General features: G+C 38.7%; 1 protein-coding gene across 1 annotated transcript; it reads left to right on the top strand.

Moving 5' to 3' along the window:
* Positions 1-608: 608 nt before the first annotated feature.
* CD274 (CD274 molecule) lies at positions 609-16012 on the top strand. The gene is made up of 7 exons (XM_016214307.2): positions 609-1188; positions 2010-2076; positions 3555-3896; positions 9908-10192; positions 12145-12252; positions 13663-13722; positions 14802-16012. Exons 2-7 carry the CDS (start codon positions 2025-2027, stop codon positions 14822-14824), a joined length of 870 nt encoding a protein of 289 aa, XP_016069793.1. The 5' UTR covers positions 609-1188; positions 2010-2024; the 3' UTR covers positions 14825-16012.
* The last annotated feature ends 3030 nt before the right edge of the window (positions 16013-19042 follow it).

The following is a 19042-nucleotide window of genomic DNA, read 5'->3' as shown; positions in this document are numbered from 1 at the left end:
AAAGTGGATTTCTGCTACATACACGGTTCTGCAACTTTTTATTTTATTTTAATATATCTTTCTTGATTTCAGAGAGAGGAAAGGAGAGGGAGAGAGAGAGAGATAGAAACATCAATGATGAGAGAGTCATTGATCGGCCGCAGCCCACAACCTGGGCATGTGCCCTGACCGGGAATCGAACCCCGATCGCCTGGATCCTAGGTGGGCACTCAACCGCTGAGCCATGCCCGGCCGGGTTGCAACTTACTTTCTGCATCTCTGCACAATCAGTACATATACATGTGCTTGATTCTGTCCTTAATGGTATTACATTGTATGATTATACCAAAATTTATTTGACCACTTAGGTTATCTAGAGTATTTCCAGTTTGGGACTAATATTAGCAATGCCATCCCTTTACATATATTGTTATATATGTATGTGTTTTTGTTTTTATAGGATATATTTCTAGAAGAGGAAGTGAAAGCTCATATGACATATATATTTAAATTTTTAATAGAGACTACCAAATTGCCCTCCAAAAAAAGGTTACATAACTTCATACTCCTTCCTACCATTAGAGGGCGAGAGGTTTATATCCTCAACAAACAAACAAAAAACATTAAATATTAGGAAGCTTTGTGATTTTAGTCAAGCTAATAAGTGAAAAATGGTATCTCATATCTTAACTTTATACTGTTTTTAAATTGATGAGATTGAGCACTCTTTCCTTTGTTTTAAATGTCATTTGCATTTCTTATTCTCTAAACTGTATGTTAGAACCTTTGGTTCATTTTCCTGTTGGGTTGTGGGTAGTTTCCTTATTGATATTTAGAAGCTATATATATATATTAGGAGCATTAATCTTCTGCCTTACATATGTGTAGCATTGATTAGTTGATCATTTGTGAGTTCTGGTAAGTATGCAGAGGTCAAAAGGGCCCTAAGGAAAAACTGACTCTTCTCAAAGTGTATAAATGTACGTATAACACAAGAGAGAAACTGTGTTTTCGTTGTTGCTGTTGGTTTGGTTTTTTGTTTTTGTTTTTTGAATCCTCACCTGAGAACATTTTTTTCCATTGCTTTTCAGAGAGTGGAAAGGAGAGAAGGAAGAGAGAAACTGTTTTATTAAATAAACAGCTTGGGTGAAATCCAGTACAAATCTTTTTTATTTACTTCCCTACTTGAATATAAGCTCCAAGAGGAGAGTAAGTTTTCTTTTCTGTTCACTGATATATCCCCAGTGTCTAAAATAGTGCCTAGCACAGAGGAGGTGCTCAATCAAAGTTTGCTGAGAAAGAATTGGGAGAATTTCAAGCAGGATGACAAAATGTAGCACAGACTCTAGACAAATACCCCTCAAAGAGTGCCTGTGAGCCTTTCACATCTTAATATGAATCAGTCAAATCCAACTGTTTCTCCTTCTCACTCCCCCTGCTACTAGTGGAATCAGTTTATTGCAGGATAGCATTTATTATCTGCCATGAGTGAAGGGCAGAAGAGGAGATTTTTGAAGGATGGCACCTGGGGGAGATCTGGCATGGTTGGAGTAGTGATGTGGAAGGCTGGAATCATTAATTAAAGGTTATGATGAAAGTATTCAGCTACTGGAGGTGTGGGATGGAAAGCATTGGGAGGTGGGATGATATGGACGCCAGGTTCTCCTGGCTTTGACATTTTGCATAGGGCTAATTTGGATTTCTAAATATGTTATACTGCAGAAAAAAACGGATGAAGTAATGGAGAATATTTTGGTTCAATATTTTCTACTTAGCTCTATTGAGTGTGCATTATAAGTTTTTTGTGAAGCTGTAATTAAATTTTAAAATTCTCATCATAGTAGCTTTTTAAAAAATTTGCTTTAAGTGGCTCTGGGATATTGAGTGACGGTATTGAATTTCTAAATCCCCTGCTGCATTTCTACAGTTAGAAGTCAGTCATTGTCTGGTTATCAGAAGACAAGTCCTGTAATGTCTGGGTATTTGATTATTGAGTGAAACTGTTTCATTTTTGTGTTTTCCATAATTAGGTCATTTCAGAAAAAATGAGGATACTTCATAGTTTTATATTTATGGCCTACTGTCATTTGTTGAAAGGTAAGACACCAAATCCTTGTATTATGTTCTATATTTTAAATATTTTAACCTTAAGTTAAAAACTAAAATAATTTAAAATGCATATAGTTTTTAATAGAGAGGGGATTCTGTTTTTCCTTCTTTATTTCATAAACATTCCATAAACTCATATCATTGGACAAAGATTTAGGTAATATGGACAAACTGAAAGAAATAAAATTAACTCTCCGTTATCCATTACGCAGTGTCCATTTCTCAGGTATACTTACTGAAAATATCTGGGAAGATTGCCTTTGATGTTTGTTTTAAACAAAAGAAGGATCATTTTATCCACCTTGCTTGGCGACCTGCTTTTCCCTGAAGAGTATATTCTAAGGAAGAATTATGGAAAGAGTCAGGGTAACAACAGTACTGGCATCATCCTAAGCCCACCCCTAAATCTCCATACCCGCATACCTGTGACCAGACAACTGAGCAAGAGTTTAGGGCTTCAGTCAGGTGCTGCATACAGAGGATTCGGTCAATGATGGACTGCATATGCCACAGTGGTCTCTTAAGATTATAATGGAACTGAAAAATTCCTATCACCTAGTAACATCACAGCCATCCTAATGTCACAATGCAATGCATTACTCACGTGTGTGTGGTGAGGTTGGTGTAAACAAACCTGCGCTGTAAGTCGTATAAAAGTATAGCACGTACAATTATGTGTAGTACATACTTGATACTGATAATAAATGACTACGTTACTGGTTTATGTATTTACTATGCAATACTTTTTATTGTTATTTTAGAGTGTACTCTTTCTACTTATAAAAAAAGTTTGTTTCTAAACATTTTGCCATGTTAGCCCAACAGCAGCCTCATACATCTTGTGTTTACCAAGTCTCTTGATTGCATCATTTTCTCTTGTGCTTGATTTAATCTCATGTTGTTTGGTACAGTAACACATCATACAGGCTTGTAGCATGGGAGCAATACACTATATCATATAGCCTAAGTGTGTAGCAGGCTATACCACCTAGGTATGTGAAGTGCACTCTGAGGTTTGCACAACAGCAGAATCTCCTAGCAATGCATTTCTCAGAACGTATCCCTATTGTTAAGCAGTGCATGACTGTATTGGAATCTGTCATTCAGACTACTCAAAAGGCAAATAGGTCTCCAGTCAAAGGACATTCTGGGGATGTTCACATGAGACAAAGTCTTCAGGTTTTAAGACCCCCATCACCATACAATATTTCTACAGTAATGTATGTTTATGAATTTTTGGGCAACAACTTGTTTAGATAATTTTATTATTTTATCTTAGGGATGTGATAGAGAATCCCAAAGTGTGTTTCAAACTCACCAGATAAAATATGTATTTTAGGGAAGTAAGTCCTTAAACATAATTATCACATAAATGACCAGGTAAAGGGTTTATAAGCTGTGTACTCATTGTGTAAGTGTTTTGAGGAATTTTCCATGTTCTGAAGATTGGTCATTTTTCTTTTCAGCATTTACTATCACAGTTACCAAGGACCTGTATGTGGTAGAGTATGGCAGCAATGTGACAATGGAATGTGAATTCCCAGTAGCAACAGAGTTAAACCTGTTTGCATTATTTGTCTACTGGGAAGTGGGGGAAAAGAAAGTTGTTCAATTTGTCAATGGGGAGGAAGACTTGACGGTTCAACACAGTAGCTACAGCCAGAGGGCCCATCTGTTGCAAGACCAGCTCTTTTTGGGAAAGGCTGCACTTCAGATCACAGATGTGAAATTGCAGGATGCTGGGGTTTACTACTGCTTGATCAGCTATGGTGGTGCCGACTACAAGCGGATTACTTTGAAAGTCCATGGTAAGAATTATTATAGATAAAGAGGCCCGACCTTTATTAAAATAATATTGCAATGTTGAGAACTTTTCATTCTTGGAAGTCCACTATTACTCTCCACAGCAGCAGTCTGTTCATTCATTCATACACTCATCCAGTGAGCATTTCTTTTTCTTTTTTTAAAAAAATCCTTACCTGAGGACATGTTTTACTGATTTTAGAGAGAAGGAAAGGGAGAGAAAGAGAGAGAGAGACATCGATATATGAGAAAAACATCAATCAATTACCTCCCTTATATGCATCTCCACTAGTGATCAAACCTGAAACCTAGGCATGTGCCCTGACCTGGAATCAAACTGGCAACCCTTTGGTGCACAGGATGACACTCCAACAAACTGAGCCACACTGTCCAGGGCCCAATAAGCATTTCTCAAGCCCCTACTACTTATAGTCCCTAGAGATCCAGAGCCAAACATGACAGAGCCGTGTTCTACAGAATGTTCAGTTTTCCTAAAAATAAATTCTCAGTCTTTACTTTGCTATTACTATAAAAATAAAACATATACTTGCAAATAATTTAGATACTATGGATGGAAATAAAATGAATTACAAAAGTGCCCCTCCTCCCTTTACCACCATCTTCCATGGCATTCAGACATAGCCAGGTAACCACTATTTGTGTGTTCCCTCCAGGATTTTTTTTTATTCGACTACTATTTTTATTTTATTAGGTCTGCCAGCATTTTCCTTCCTTTGAACCTCTCTATGTCAAAATCAAATAAATATATTAAAAACAAACCTCACTATAAGGTTCACATTTAAAAAGACTTGAAGTCAACTTATAAAGTCAAAATATAATTATATCAAGTATGTAGAGGAAACTATTCTTCCTTAGAGATGGTATAAACTATGTTCCCTGGGCATTCATCTTGAAAATCTATACCAATGTTATCTTGGAGTGTTAAAGAGGAACCGTGAGTGACAAATCCTTGGGTTCTGAGCCACAAATATGTCATCAGGTCACCCTGGGATCAAAGTTTGGGTGGCTGCTAGATAAATAAAGGAAAACACCTTAGCTCTCCACCTCTGCTTTCACAATTAAGATTCCTAGAATTGAGAGCTGAGAGGATCCCAGGCAAGAGCAGCTAACCCAAACTCCCATGGAACAGAAATTCCTCCAAAGGATCTTCTGCTTACATACTTCACACAGTGACACCCCTGTTGAAATTACTTACTGATATTGACTTGAAATCTGCCCTCCTTACTTATAGTTTTAAAATTATCTGTCTGCTTTTTTTTTTTCACCTTTTAATATGTGACTAGAATTAAATCATCATCCCTTGGTCTTTCCATTCTTGGTATAACTACCATCAATCTGAAGGTCAATAAGTAGAAAAAGTTTGAATTTATCATAAAGGGATAACTGATCATTATAAACTCCAAAATCAAAATTATGTAAGAATTAGGAGAAATGTATCTATTTTATGGTATATGACTGGGTCTCTGATTCCGGCTCAATTAATGCTACTATTGTCAAGAAAATGTCACTTGTGTTGTGAAATAGATTTAATTTTAATTATACTTTTACCATATGCTTCTCCAGAACAGTGATATTCATGAAAACAGAATAGTGGGATTCCAAGTTGGGATTTTAAACTTTTCTTAAGCCCATCAGCACGTATCAGGCACTTACTGTGTTTCGATGCATGAAATAAATTATCAAGACTTAACCCTATAAACAGCCAGCATTGCTGGATCTGGGATGGGGAGGAAGAGCATAAGCCTGGCATTCAGGTAGAAGGAAGGATAGAGTGTAAGTTTTTGCTTCCAGAAAAGGTCCCTTATTAGCCTGTAGGGAGTATGAAGAGAATGGGGCAGCTGTCCCTACAGTGAGAAAGGGTGTTCTTCCAGGTCATCTGGGTTCTGTAATGTCCCTTTTTCATAGCTTGACTCCATAGATCTCTGGCTCTAATGGTTTTCCCAAGGAGGGGTTCCTGGTGGAGTAATGCAGATGACCAACATCTGATCTGTCTGACTATTTTGTTTTATACTATAAATTACTAAATTGTCATCCTACTCCCCACCCATCTTATTGTCATACAGTCGTCTTGGGGGTTGTTGAACTGAGCTGCACTGAGAGCAAGCCAGCCACCAAATTTCAACTGAAGCAGAGTCACCAACAGAACTTTGATGTCAGGGTCACATGAGCTATATAATTCCAGGAAGTAGAGCTCCTGAGTCACTCCATATGCAAATGATTTCACAGTAACACTATCAGGCTTCTCTTCCCATCACTGCAAACGTGTGGCAACATAGCTTCCCCACAGGGAGTTTACTCGCCGTGGCATTTTAAATGTGAAGCATTTCAAAACTGAAATGTGAAAGAATCTAGTTTTGAATTCACTCTATTATTATTATCACTTTGAGTGTGAGTGTTATTGCACCTTTCATGGTTTTTTTTTAGTTTAAATACCAGATTTTCAAACATCCAACTTTCAGTTGAGAAACCTGTTTTCCTTTCATCGTTGAACCTAATAGCAGGGGAAATGAAGTGCCCTTTTATACTTTCAAGACCTTAACTGGGATTGGGCAACATAAAGACAAATATTGCATAGTTAACCTGATAAAGCTAATTTGTTCCTGTTAACTGCTGTCATTCCCCACCAACCCCATCTCTCCCCCAAGTTTACCAACCAGCCCTTTAAAGTTTTCTCTATAACATTTATTCCCCATGTAATATATCATGTAATGTATCATATAAGTGAATCTACTTTATTTATTGTCTTGCTCCTCCTTCTAGAACATATGCTTCACAAAGGGAAAGATTTTGGTCTCTTTTCATTGCTGAATCCCTAGGACTTGGCATGTAAGAGTAGTAGTGTGCATAGAAATGTTTGTTGGATGAATGAATGAAATATTTCCTCAAACAGGATAAGCTTAAAGATTTTGAAACATGAACAGGTTTGGATGTGGAAAATTTATTTCCAAGACTGTTCATCAGGAACTGTCAGTACTTTCTAATGAGTGCACTTAAGTGATAGTAGTAAGAGGAGGAGGAGATCTAGTAGTAATAGCAGCAGGAATTAACACTTACGTAGTACTTATTAGGTGCCGGGCTCTGGCCTACGCACTTGGCCTTATTAGCTCATTTCAACCTCAAATATCTTTGGAGTAGGGGCTTCATCATGTCTAAGATGCATATTTTTTACATTTTATATCTGTGAAATCTGAGGGTGTCTGTCAATAGTAGCATCTTAGATTCAATAGTATGTGGTGGTAGTCCTATTCCACAGATGAGGAAACTGAGGTTTAAAGAAATTAAGTAATTTGCCCAAGTTCACTCAGCTATTAAATAGTAAAACCAGGTTCTAAACTCAAGCAATCTGGCTCTGACATGTGTGCCCTTAACAATCAGCTTTCACTGCCTGCGTTTATACCTCCAGAGTGTGTATCGAGTTGTGTGTTGACTTCAAAACCACCATAAGCTTTTCTTGGTCTTGATATGACCATTGCATTCACCCATGTGTGCTTTAGATCTAGTAAACCAGGAGTCTGGCAATGCTTTTGATTACCTACCCCATCAGTAAAGCATGTTAAACTAACACACTCACATCTGTGTCCATGTGTGTGTGTGTAGTTATAGGGAATACATTGTGCTAATACATAGTTGTCTCATTGGAAATTTACATTTTTAGAAACCAGAAGAAATTGAACATCACCAATTTTATATGGTTCAGATTAATACATTATACATTCTATAATGTACAAAAACAGACATTTTAAAGGATGAAATAAAATTTAATAAATAATATTTTCAGTTTCTTGCTACATATGATGCCTCACTATCATTAGCTAATATTTTAAAGCACAATATATCTTAGATGAAATTCATCATTAACAAGGGTACATGGTCTTGACAACCTTGAGATTTTATTTTAACCAATACCTTGTCAGGTTCAATTAGGTACTTACTGTTTTAACTTCACAAAGAGATGGTAAAAAGTGTTATTCCTGACATTTCTTTTTGGTTTGTGCTTGAATTATTAGTATTATCTTCAATTCTCAGTTTCTTTGTGGGAAACTTTTTAATAAGTTGTTTATTTTGTAAGCAGGTTAGTTTAGTTAAAATTAGATAAGAGAACCTGAAAATGTATAATAAGCCCAAACAAGTCACTGATATCCCTTTGGTATTATAAAATTTCTCTCTTCCCACAAGACCTTCTGTGGCACCAGTGTGAGGCCCAGTGTCAATCAGTAAAGCTTATTAAGCTTAGATTATTTCTTAATTGTTATGATAAAAATACATATAAGTGGAAGTTTTAATATTTTTCCTATTGCCCCAATACATGTGCCCCCACTATAGAGACTAATGCAGTGGATATTTAATCAATGAGTAGAATGAGTCCACTCTTTTACTGGGCCCCTGTACGTGTACCCCACTTATATATATGCCTAAGAATGAAACAACGGTCTCCTTTATTCTTATACCATTAAAAATGATAATGGAAGAGTAAACAAGCATACATTTTACCTTTAACTATTAACTGTGATTTTAGGCTTGAAATTTTAGTTGTCGAGAAATCAAGTTATATACTATATGAACTAGCCCCTTTTATGGTGATGTTATTTCATGAAGTGTAATCAGAGGATTTGTTTTTTTAATGATTCTTAAACATAACAGATACAAGGTTGAGGACTCAAGTACTCATGAAAACCATATTTATGTGCTTTCAAATTGTTGATTTTCAATGTTTTCATTAGTGGTCTTATTGACTTAAGAGCACAAAAAGGTCACATCATTATTTCAGTTTTGTTTGTTTCTGGCTATATTAAATCTCTGTGAATACATCATGTCACAAAGCCATTGCTAGGACTTCACTGAAGGAATACAGAGTTGAGGCTCTAGGTGGACCAATAGTGGTTACACTAAAGTGTTATAGGAGTAAAATAAAGATTATACCATTAGAATAATAACATGCTTGTAATGAATAAACATAAATAAAGGTCTTAGGTGATATAAATGCACTAAATAATAGTACACTGGGTATCTTAATCCTAAAAGGGTCCCAAACCAATGATCTAAAATTTAATCAAGCTTTCTTCCTTGCATATAATTATTTAAATGATTTATTAAAATAGCCAGCATAAAAAAAAGTTTAAAAACTATGTATAATAATGTGATATTCTGAATGAGACCCTACAACAGAAAAAGGGCATTAGGGGAAAAGTAGTGAAATGGAACAAAGTGTGAAGTTTGGTTAATAGTAACGTACCAATGCTGGCTCCATGGTGAAGTAAGATGTTAACAGTGAGGGAAACTGAGTGAGAAGTATGCAGGAACTATCTTTGCAACTTTTCTATAAATCTAAAACTATTTTAAAATAAAAAATGTATTTAGATTTTTAAAAGTTTTATCCAGGAACATGTGTCAATTTTTACAATGACATCATATTATTTTCATACCTAATTTCTGATCATTGACCTAAAGTTGAAAAAGTGAACAGGCCCATCAAAATCGGATTTTGTTGTTGTTTACTCAGTAATCTAAGAAACAGCACTGGCCACCTGGAGAGATTTATGTTTATAAAGACAGCATTATAACAACAAAAGCAAAATCCAGAAATAAATTTAAGAAGAAATGTGTCCTGTGTAAAAACTATAAAACTTAACTGAGAGACATATGAAGACTTGAATAAGTGAGCAGACATATTTTATACTTAGATAGAAAGACTACTGGTTTAAAGATTACAATTCTTTTTAAATTAATCTATATATTTACTTCGAGCCCAATAAAAATAGCAATATATTTATAGCAAGATAGTTCCTTTAAGCCCAAACTTGGCCAAAGTGAGAATAGAAGAGTTGAGGCAGAACTAGCAGGGGTTCCTCAGTGCTGAGACATCTAACCATTAAGCTGATTTTTATGAGAACCAGCCTGGATTTATATTCTTTCTAATGTGGACAACACCAAGCCACATGTCTAGTTCTGTGCTAAGTGAAAGCCCTGACTTCTCTTCTTTCTGCTCATGACCTAGCCCCATACCGTAAAATCAACCAAAGGATTTCTAAGGATCCAGACACCTCTGAATACAAACTAACATGTCAGGCTGAGGGTTACCCCGAGGCTGAAGTCACCTGGACAAGCAGTGACCACCGAGTCCTGAATGGCAAAACCACCATCACCAGTTCTGAGAGGGATGAGAAACTTCTCAATGTGACCAGCACCCTTAGAGTCAACACAACAGCTAATGAGATTTTCTACTGCACTTTTCAGAGATCAGGTCTTGAGGAAAACAGTACAGCTGAGTTGATCATCCCAGGTAATATTCTGAATGTCTCAATTAAAACGTGCCTATTGCTATCCTCTGGCACCAAGCATGATGTCTGTTCATCGTAGGCATTCATTGTTTGTTGAATGAATGGCACTATATTTACAAAATACATCCTGCTTCCTCATCTCCATTCATCCAAGTCATACTGCTATATTTATTAAATATTTATATAATATTTACATATCAACATGTATTTATTGAATATTGTCCACGTGTCAAGCATTAGGAGCTCACAGAAGAATAAGACAGTTCACATTCTTCAGGAAACATAAGACAATCTCACCCAGGGAGGAAATGCTCTTGTGGCTGGGGGACCCGGGGGAGCACCTGAGAGGAACACTCAGCTCGGGCCAGGTTTCAGGAATCCAAGTCTGAGCATATAGAGGAACTCCTTTCTTTCCAGGGTTTCTGTGGCAAGAAGCAAATGGAGTGTGCTTTCCTATTTTACTCCAAATGGGAGAGGTCCTTCCTCCCCATCTGCTTCCCCCAAGGTAACCTATGACATTCCAACTCAAGGCAGTCTGCTTAGTGCATAGGACATAATTGTGTGGCCCTGGGCAAGTTACCCAACTTCTATGTGCTTCACTTTCCCTATATGGCTATAACCTGTTGGGCGAGATTATCATTGGAGTAAATGAGCTACATTGTGTGACAATGATTTGAGACCCTTGCCTGCACAAATTCAGCTATTGTATTTTTTGTCTCCCTGCCCTACTGAAGTGTGCAAAGTGGGTAAGGCAGTATACAGTCTGGTGAAAGGCTCAGCCCTTTAGTAAAAGTGAGGTGGGCGAGCAGGATGTTAAATAAAACCAGAGGTGTTCTGAGAAGCACTTCTCACCTCCTTCTCCCCTGCTAGACGTTGATAGTAAGGCTCAGGCGCTTCAGAGAAAACTACGAAAAGGGTAGAGAAGCAATAATAAAATACAACCCAGGATGGTCCTGTGAATAAAAAGAGAAAAAAAAAGTTTAGAAAATGAGAGATACTCTTACTGGGATATGAGTTACTTTGGTAAGAGCTGCACTAGTGGGTTCCTGCCATTTAACAACTCTTTTATGACAATTTATTTGTGGGATGACTCAGGATAACCCACCTAACTGCTTGGAATCTGTTTTGTCATCTGTAACCTGGGGATTTTTTTTACACCTGACACACCTAATTTATAAACTTATTTTGAGACTCAAATAAAATAGATATGAACAGGCTTTATAGACTGTAAGCTACTAGATGAAGGCTGGTAGCTGTTGTGGCTTTAAAACTTGAATTAGGTAGTTGGGGATCGTGACTAATGGTGGGAGGGAGGTTAGCAGTCTCTGAGCATCGAGTGCCATGGGACCCCTTTTTCTTCCTTCATGGGACCACAGACAAAGAGATTGGGAGATTGGTGAGAGGTGCCAATGATTAGATGTCCCAAGATTTAGACTATGGAGAAAGAAAAGATAACAAATATTGTTCCCCGGTCATGACCACGGACATAGAGAGGTAGGCATTCTTTGGCAGTGCTGGTTGGCCTTCATATTCCATCTTTGCCATGCACAGTAGTCTGTTAACTTCTGTATTAAAGAATGTAAGAGAAAGTGAAGTAATCAAGGCTGCCATTTGGTACTGAGCAGCCACTCCCCGTGGCACTGTGCTAAGCACTTTACAAACATTAGCCTCATAGAAGTATTACTGTTTCCATCTTGTAGGCTAGTTAAAGGACTTGTCAAAGTTAGCAAGTGGCAACAGAATTTAACTCCAGGCCCATCTGTCCAAAGCCTGGGCTTCTTCTACTTTTCCATGCTGCTCTCATTTTCATATCAGAGGTATCTCACCATTCCAGCCACTCACTGGCCGGAAGCTTTTGGTATTTAAGCAAATTAACCTAAAGTTAACCTCAGTTAGTTTCAAGGATGATTGCTATCTTTAGTTTATTTTTGTTTTGTTTTGTTTTGTTTTGCAGAACTACCTCCAGTTCCAGGAAATGGGAGGACACGCTTGGGAATTGTGGGAGCCTTCCCATTGTTACCTGTAGCCCTGGCCTTTGTTATCTTCTACCTACGAAGAGACGGTATTTCCTTTATTGCAAGGGTCTCCACCGGGGGTGTGGGGAAACGTATGGGGGTGCTACTGTTGTTACAATGGTACTTAGGAGGCAGAGCCAAGGATGCTAAATCTGCTATAATCTGCAGGGCAGTCCCATGGAACAGGGAACAGTCCTACCCCCAATGCTAGCAGTACCCCCACCAGGAAACACCGATTCATAAAATGCTGCCTTCCTATCAGCCTTTTCTTTCAGGGCTAATTTTCAGTTATGCAAAGTAGATTTTAGCTGTGCCGCCGTGTGAACCTGTGTATCACCTTTCTCCAGTCCTGCTTGTTTTGGTGTCAGCATCACCTACATCGGAGGGCAGCAGTGAACACAGTAGTAGCATTGCTGAGGGAGTGACAGTTGGATCATGACTGCAGGGGAACCTGACTTGCCTTTGCAACAGTGTCTACTGTTTAATAGCAATCACGGTGACACTGAGCAGGACTGCTGGATGAAGGTCCACGTGCACCAGAGTGAGGGGTGGGAGAACAGGCATGTAGAGAGGTTGAAGAAGACCAGCGTCCTACCGCCTCTTTCTGTTATGCAGATAACCAATAACCACAGCCTTAGAGGAGAGAAAAAGTGAAAATACTTGTTGGTTCTAGTTGAATGTGAATCTTACATTAGTTGCACTGCTATATTGAGCTGGTTTCTGGGTACCCTAAGTTCTAAAAATAGTTTCTTCTGTAGAGCTGTGATACTTTTACCATAGAGTATTTTGCTGAGGGTGCTATGTAATTTTCTAAATAATTTGCATGTGCTTGTGTCTCTGTTTACCTATGGCAGTAATAAAAATGCAGGAAAAATGGGTCTATTCAAATAATTTCTTCCCATTTTAAGATGACTCAAAGCAAACATTTCTCCAATTCTTTGAGAAGTTTGCATAGAGTTCTCTGATATCAATAGGGAAGTAGAAGATGGAAGGGAATTCCAGTAGCTGTTGAGAAATTCCCCACAACCCCTTAAGAGGGTAGGTAGACCTGGGAAAGTAGTGTAATTGAGGGAGTGGAGGCTGCTGATTCTAAAGACTAAATACTTAGCAGAACATAAACAGCCAAAGTATAAGGATCCAGTTTCAGTGACAGAAAATCAAGATGGAGGTGATTTGTCCAAGGAAGTGACTGTTACCAGCGTATACTTGGAATATTTTCCTGTGGGAAATAAAAGTATATATACCCCTAAAGAAAATCTGGGAGCAAAAGCATGTGCCCCAAGCTGTTGAATTAACCTCAGGGGTTGAGACCTATGGAATAAGGAAGTTTACCAGATTTCCTAGGGGATTAAAAATGTTCCGTAGGAACCTGGAATTTAAACTTGAGTCGCTGTGCGGGATGCAGAGTTGTGTTTTGTGGAAATAACAATGTGTGTATGTGTGGTTGTTTTTTCAAGTGAAACTTATGGATGTGGAAAAATGTGGCACTCGAGACACGAACTCAAAGAAACAAAATGGTAAGAATATTAGCAGGGATGAGAAGTTGAAGGGAAAGGAAACATAAAACCGAAAGTAATAACAAGGAGAAATCTATCAGCCATGATCCCTCTTCTTTTTAAAGAATGCCAGCTGTTGGAACTGCTGGCTTCTTTTTGCTTTGCAACTCTAATATAAGAGCTCCTCCCCAGCCTGAGAGGATTTGGGGATGGCCTGGAGAGCGGAGGAACATGAGCTGCTTTGTGTGTGCGTGTTGGGGGTGCGGGGGGAGGGGGGGAAGCTGGAGCTGGGGGGGAAGCTGGAGCTGGGGAGGAGGCAGTTTCTCTCCTCCAGGTTTCTCCTGCCTTGCACCCTAACCTCCCTGCCGCAGGGGACCAAGCCGACTTATGTGACAGATCGATGGATAGAAGCAGTGTGTCAGGAACTGTGTTTACTGCTTCATGTACAGTACCTCCTTTAATTCCCTCCCACCCTTCAAATCAAGGAGATAAATACTAGGATTACCTTCATTTTATATTAGAGAATACAGGGCCAAGAAGATCATGTAAACTGCCCCAAAACGTACAGCTGATAAGTGACCAAAATCAGGCTTTGAGGCCCACTAGCCTGACCATAGAACCTTACTCTTGACCCATCTGCGTGATTCCATTTTACCACAAATGTCTACATTTATAAAAGATCTGAAAGACTTCACCCAACTGATTAAACTAAGAAGAAGGGTATATTAAGGTTTTAAATTCTTTTTAATGTAGTTAGAAACCAAACTTCACAAGAAGCCCAAGTTTAAAGTAGTCTAATCAGCTTGGATAAGCTCAGGCAGGTTTCCTAGCACCCCTTCATGTTGTAAAGCTAACTAGTTAATGTTGTTTGGTTCATTTTAGGGTGACCAGCCATCCCAGTTTGCCCAGGACTAAGGCGTTTCTCAGGACATGGGACTCTCAGTTTTAAAATCAGGACAGTCCTGGGTAAACAAGGGATGGTTGGTCACCCTTTATCAAGTAAAGGTACTTGAGCAAAAATATATTCTGCTTCTTTATCTTCTTGCAAATGTCTTATATCAGCTAGCAAATATAAAATGTTTCTCATTATTACTCTCCAGCTATACAGTTTGAGGAGACGTAATCCCGCACTGGAACTTCTGACCTTAAAGCAGGGCTTCTCGACCTGTGGTCCGAGTGTGTTGGGGCTGAGCATGACCAGAGGTGCCAAGGGACCAGTGCCTGCAGGCGATGTGGGGCTTGAACGGCTCAAGCACTGGAAATGGAAGCTGGAAAAGAGGTGAACAGGCAACGATGGAGGCAGAAAGCACAGCCTGGCAGGAAACCTCGATACCTCATAGTGCCTATGAAAGGGAAAAGGGACACTTCTGAACGATGAACCTCCATGTGAATTGAACATCACTCATCCTAGGAAAACAAGTTGAGATTCTCTGGTTTAATGGTCAGTTCCTGCAGAAGTGCCCTTTGCCTTCACTCAGTATCTTGATTGTGAGCCTAGTGTTGCAACAGCATTTAAGTGTGAGTTATTTCTATTTATTTTGAATCTGTGGGGTCTTGTCATGTCAGTGTGGTTGTGAATCACTTCTTTTGAAGATATGTAGCAAACTAAACTTTCTGCTTATTGACTTATATGTGTCCAGTAAAATTTATAGTATTTGTAAGGTGCTTTGTATCACCTATAATTATTGTCACATAGGAAGCACATAGAATAAACCATTGGTTGGTACAGGATATTACCTTGTTTAACTCACTGATGCTTTGGATGACTTAAATAATCTTGTTCTCATACCTCAAGTGTCTCAATAATCTTATTATCAGACTTCAAGGTACGCTATATTACTATGGTAGCTGTTACACTTAAACATCAGCTTTACTGATAGGAATGTGGTATCTTACATGCATCATTTCATTTAATCCCTGTAACAACTGTGTGTGGAAAACTCAATTTAAAAATATATATATATCTTTATTGATTTCAGAGAGAGGAAAGGAGAGGGAGAGAGAGAGATAGAAACATAAGTGATGAGAGAGTCATTGATTGGCTGCCGCCTGCACACCCCCAACCAGAGATTGAGCCCGCAGCCCAGGCATATGCCCTGACCGGGAATCGAACCCTGATCGCCTGGATCCTAGGTCGGTGCTCAACCGCTGAGCCATGTCTGGCTGGGCACAGAAAACTCAATTTTTATCCATCTCACAGCTGAGGTATTGGTAAGTAGCAGACCTCAGATTTCCAGGACTGTCACCCACTTCTGGAAAGGGAAACTGGATGATACAGGATGGAATGGAATGGAATGTCCTTTTAGAATACAATTTGTTTTCTAAATTATATTCTAAATTTAGAATACAAGCTGTGTTTTACCTTCCTCAAGAAATTCATTCATTCAGAAAACATTTAGGAAATGCCCTTGCATGTCAATCACTGTGCCAGGCAGTGAGTCTACAAATGTGAGCAAGGTAAAGTACCTCCCCTAAAGGAGCTCATATCATGATGGGGCAATTTATAGGAAAATTTGTTATTACACTTAGTGTAGTGTCATAGCATACGGCGTTGGAGGAGAATGAGAGTGAGGGAGAAAGTCTAGAAATGCTGCCAAAAGGAGGGGGAGCACTCTGGGTGGCCTGTCAATGTGTTCCTGGACAATTGAAAATATTTTAATAATCAAAGCAATTTTAGTTTATGAGAAGATATCAATATTTTTATTTTTTAAGATGTCAATATTTTTTAAAACTGTAGAAAATAACTCTTGAATTCCTTTTGTATCATTATATTTACCTCTGAATAATTTCCCTTTGCCATGCAATCTGATATTTATATAGTGCCTAGTATTAACAGTTCTTTTTTATTTAAATGCAGTTGAATTTTGAATTTATACCTTTTCATGATTCAAAATTCAGAAAGTCCATTAGGAGACATTAAAAAATCTCTATTCCATCCTGTATCATCCAGTTTCCCTTTCCAGAAGCAACCACTATAATGTCTTCTCCTGTCTTTTTGCACATATTCATTTGTACAGTACCCCTTCTTTGCGATGTATAAGTGGAGGTCAAGTCTATTCACTCCACTCCTAAGTCTTAATGCCTTTTCATGGTGTTAGATTGATAAAGCACTTTATCCCTTTGTCTTGTGTTTCATTGTGAATGACATAGGCAAAAATGATATGTAATTCTGCATTTGGTTGTCATTGTATACACCCGCATTAATTTAATAAAATACTCTTATTTATTTTGTTTCGAATACAACAGCATGATCATTTGCTTATTTTCTACATGCCTTATAAAACCACTCCTAGTTTAACATCCCAGTGGAGACAGTTACTTGAAAGATCTGCAGCCACCTTCCTAGTTCTTTTTTTTATCATAGCTTCTATGATTATACAGCACACTCCTGATTCCTGCATGATGAAAAATGCCAAAAGAATGATTTTTAAAAGGATGCCTTGAAAATTTTATTCTCTGTCCCCCAATAGCTTCTTTTAGAATACCCAAAAAAGATTCAAAACTGTGTCATCCAAATTGAAGATCTGAAGGAGGGAGGGTGGGAGAGATGGAGTGGTCAAGAGAACTAGAGGGAAACGAAGGGGCTTTCCTTCATGTGAGTACTCTTCTCGGATCAGTAAACATGAATGTGGAAGCCAACGCATATCAAGCTGGATGTAGTTCAGTCTTCAGGTTCTGAAAAGGAAATGAGAAACCTAGAATGAAGCCAAGTTTAAGATTGAGGCCTGGGACAGTGTGACACCATAAGAAGATTTGTGGCTTTAAAACAAATGACACTTGTCATTCAAGGAGTGTAGAACTTTTAATGCGTCCTCTAGTTTAATTCGTCATAAGTTCATTTTGATCATTTCTCTGAATCAGACACTCAAAGGTAATGATGATTTCTAAGAATAAATGTAAGTAAGACTGTGACATTAATTTAGAACGGATAGTAAGTAACCAAACGTTGGCTGAAATATACACTTCTTAGTTTCTCAGTTATTGTGAAGCTATCGTATTTTGGCTTCATTTTTCTACTAATGGATTATCTGATTGCAGATTCCATAGTAGAAAAATGCACTTGGATGGATAGGAAACTTAGAATATCCATTTCCATCGGAGGAAACATTATCAGTAAACACAGATTCCCTTTCACCTCCTTCCACTCAGTGTGACCTCTGTAGGAGATCTCTTCTTGCAGAAAATGAATATCTAATCCTGTCTTGCTGAGGAGAGAGAGGTCAGGCTGGGGAGATGGGCAGCCATCTGCACTGTGGAGTGAAATCTTACCCACAACCCCAGGATTCAGTCCCTCACCAAAACCTTTCAGGCCAGGTGACAAACCAGGGGATGATCTGGGGGTTGGGGGTAGGTCAGAAATGTTAAGGGACACCCACTGCAGAGATGGGCCTGAGGAAATGGGCAGCAGCAACCTGGTTGAAAGTGAGGTGAAGGGAGGTGAAGACCCACCCAGTCTCTAAACTTGCATTATCTCTAAGCTGGGGACTAGCCAAAGGATCATAAAAGGGATCTCAATGCTCTGAGATCCCTGGAGATGAATGCGATGGTGGTATAATGAGTTCAGACAGTATTCCAGTGCCTACATTTTGAGGGGGGTAATTTTCAAGATGAGATGTAAACAGGTTTACCAGAAGAAGGCATTGTGGCAGGATTGTAGTATACCTCTACATGTTAATCTGATTTTTCTCTGTGTATTTCCCTCTACCTCTACTCTCTTTCTTGATAGCCTGAAGGTAGATTTCCCTCCGCATCCCCATGCCGAAGCTCAGACATAGAAAGTACCACATGATAACACCTGAAATTCTACTCACAATTCTCACAATTCACTACAAATAGCTCAGCGGGTCACAGTTACTCATGGGCATCTTCTGCAGGCCAGGCATTTACAGTGCATTGTGAGGAAGTTAAATATTAAATGTGGCTCATGCAGTCATGGAGCTTATAGTGTGAGGAGACAATACATACGTTGATGAAGAATTAATAATTCAAGTGTTAGAGAATATGAGACTTTAAGAAAATGTCTCAAAAGGGTGAAAAGAGGACAGCAAATGCTGTGAAACAAAGGAGGAAATCCTAGGTGCTAGGAAACCTTCAGCAAGGAGGCCAGATTCAACTTGGACCCTGGAGAATGGAGAAGTGCCTACTTACGATGTGGGCCTTAGTCCACTCAGGCTGCCATAACAAAACACCACACACTAGGTAGCTTGTAAACAAGAGAAGTTTTTATTTCTCACATTTCCTGAGTTTGGGAAATCCAACATCAAGGCACTAGCAGGGTTGTGTTCTGGTCAGGACCCTCTTCCCAGCTCATGTGTCTTCATGTGGTAGAAGGAATATAGGG

The sequence above is a fragment of the Miniopterus natalensis genome, chromosome 12 (genome assembly GCF_054644295.1).
Source record: "Miniopterus natalensis isolate mMinNat1 chromosome 12, mMinNat1.hap1, whole genome shotgun sequence".
Lineage (NCBI taxonomy): Eukaryota > Metazoa > Chordata > Mammalia > Chiroptera > Miniopteridae > Miniopterus > Miniopterus natalensis.
Note: the sequence above shows the minus strand (reverse complement) of the source record. Positions and strands in the feature narration are given on the sequence as shown.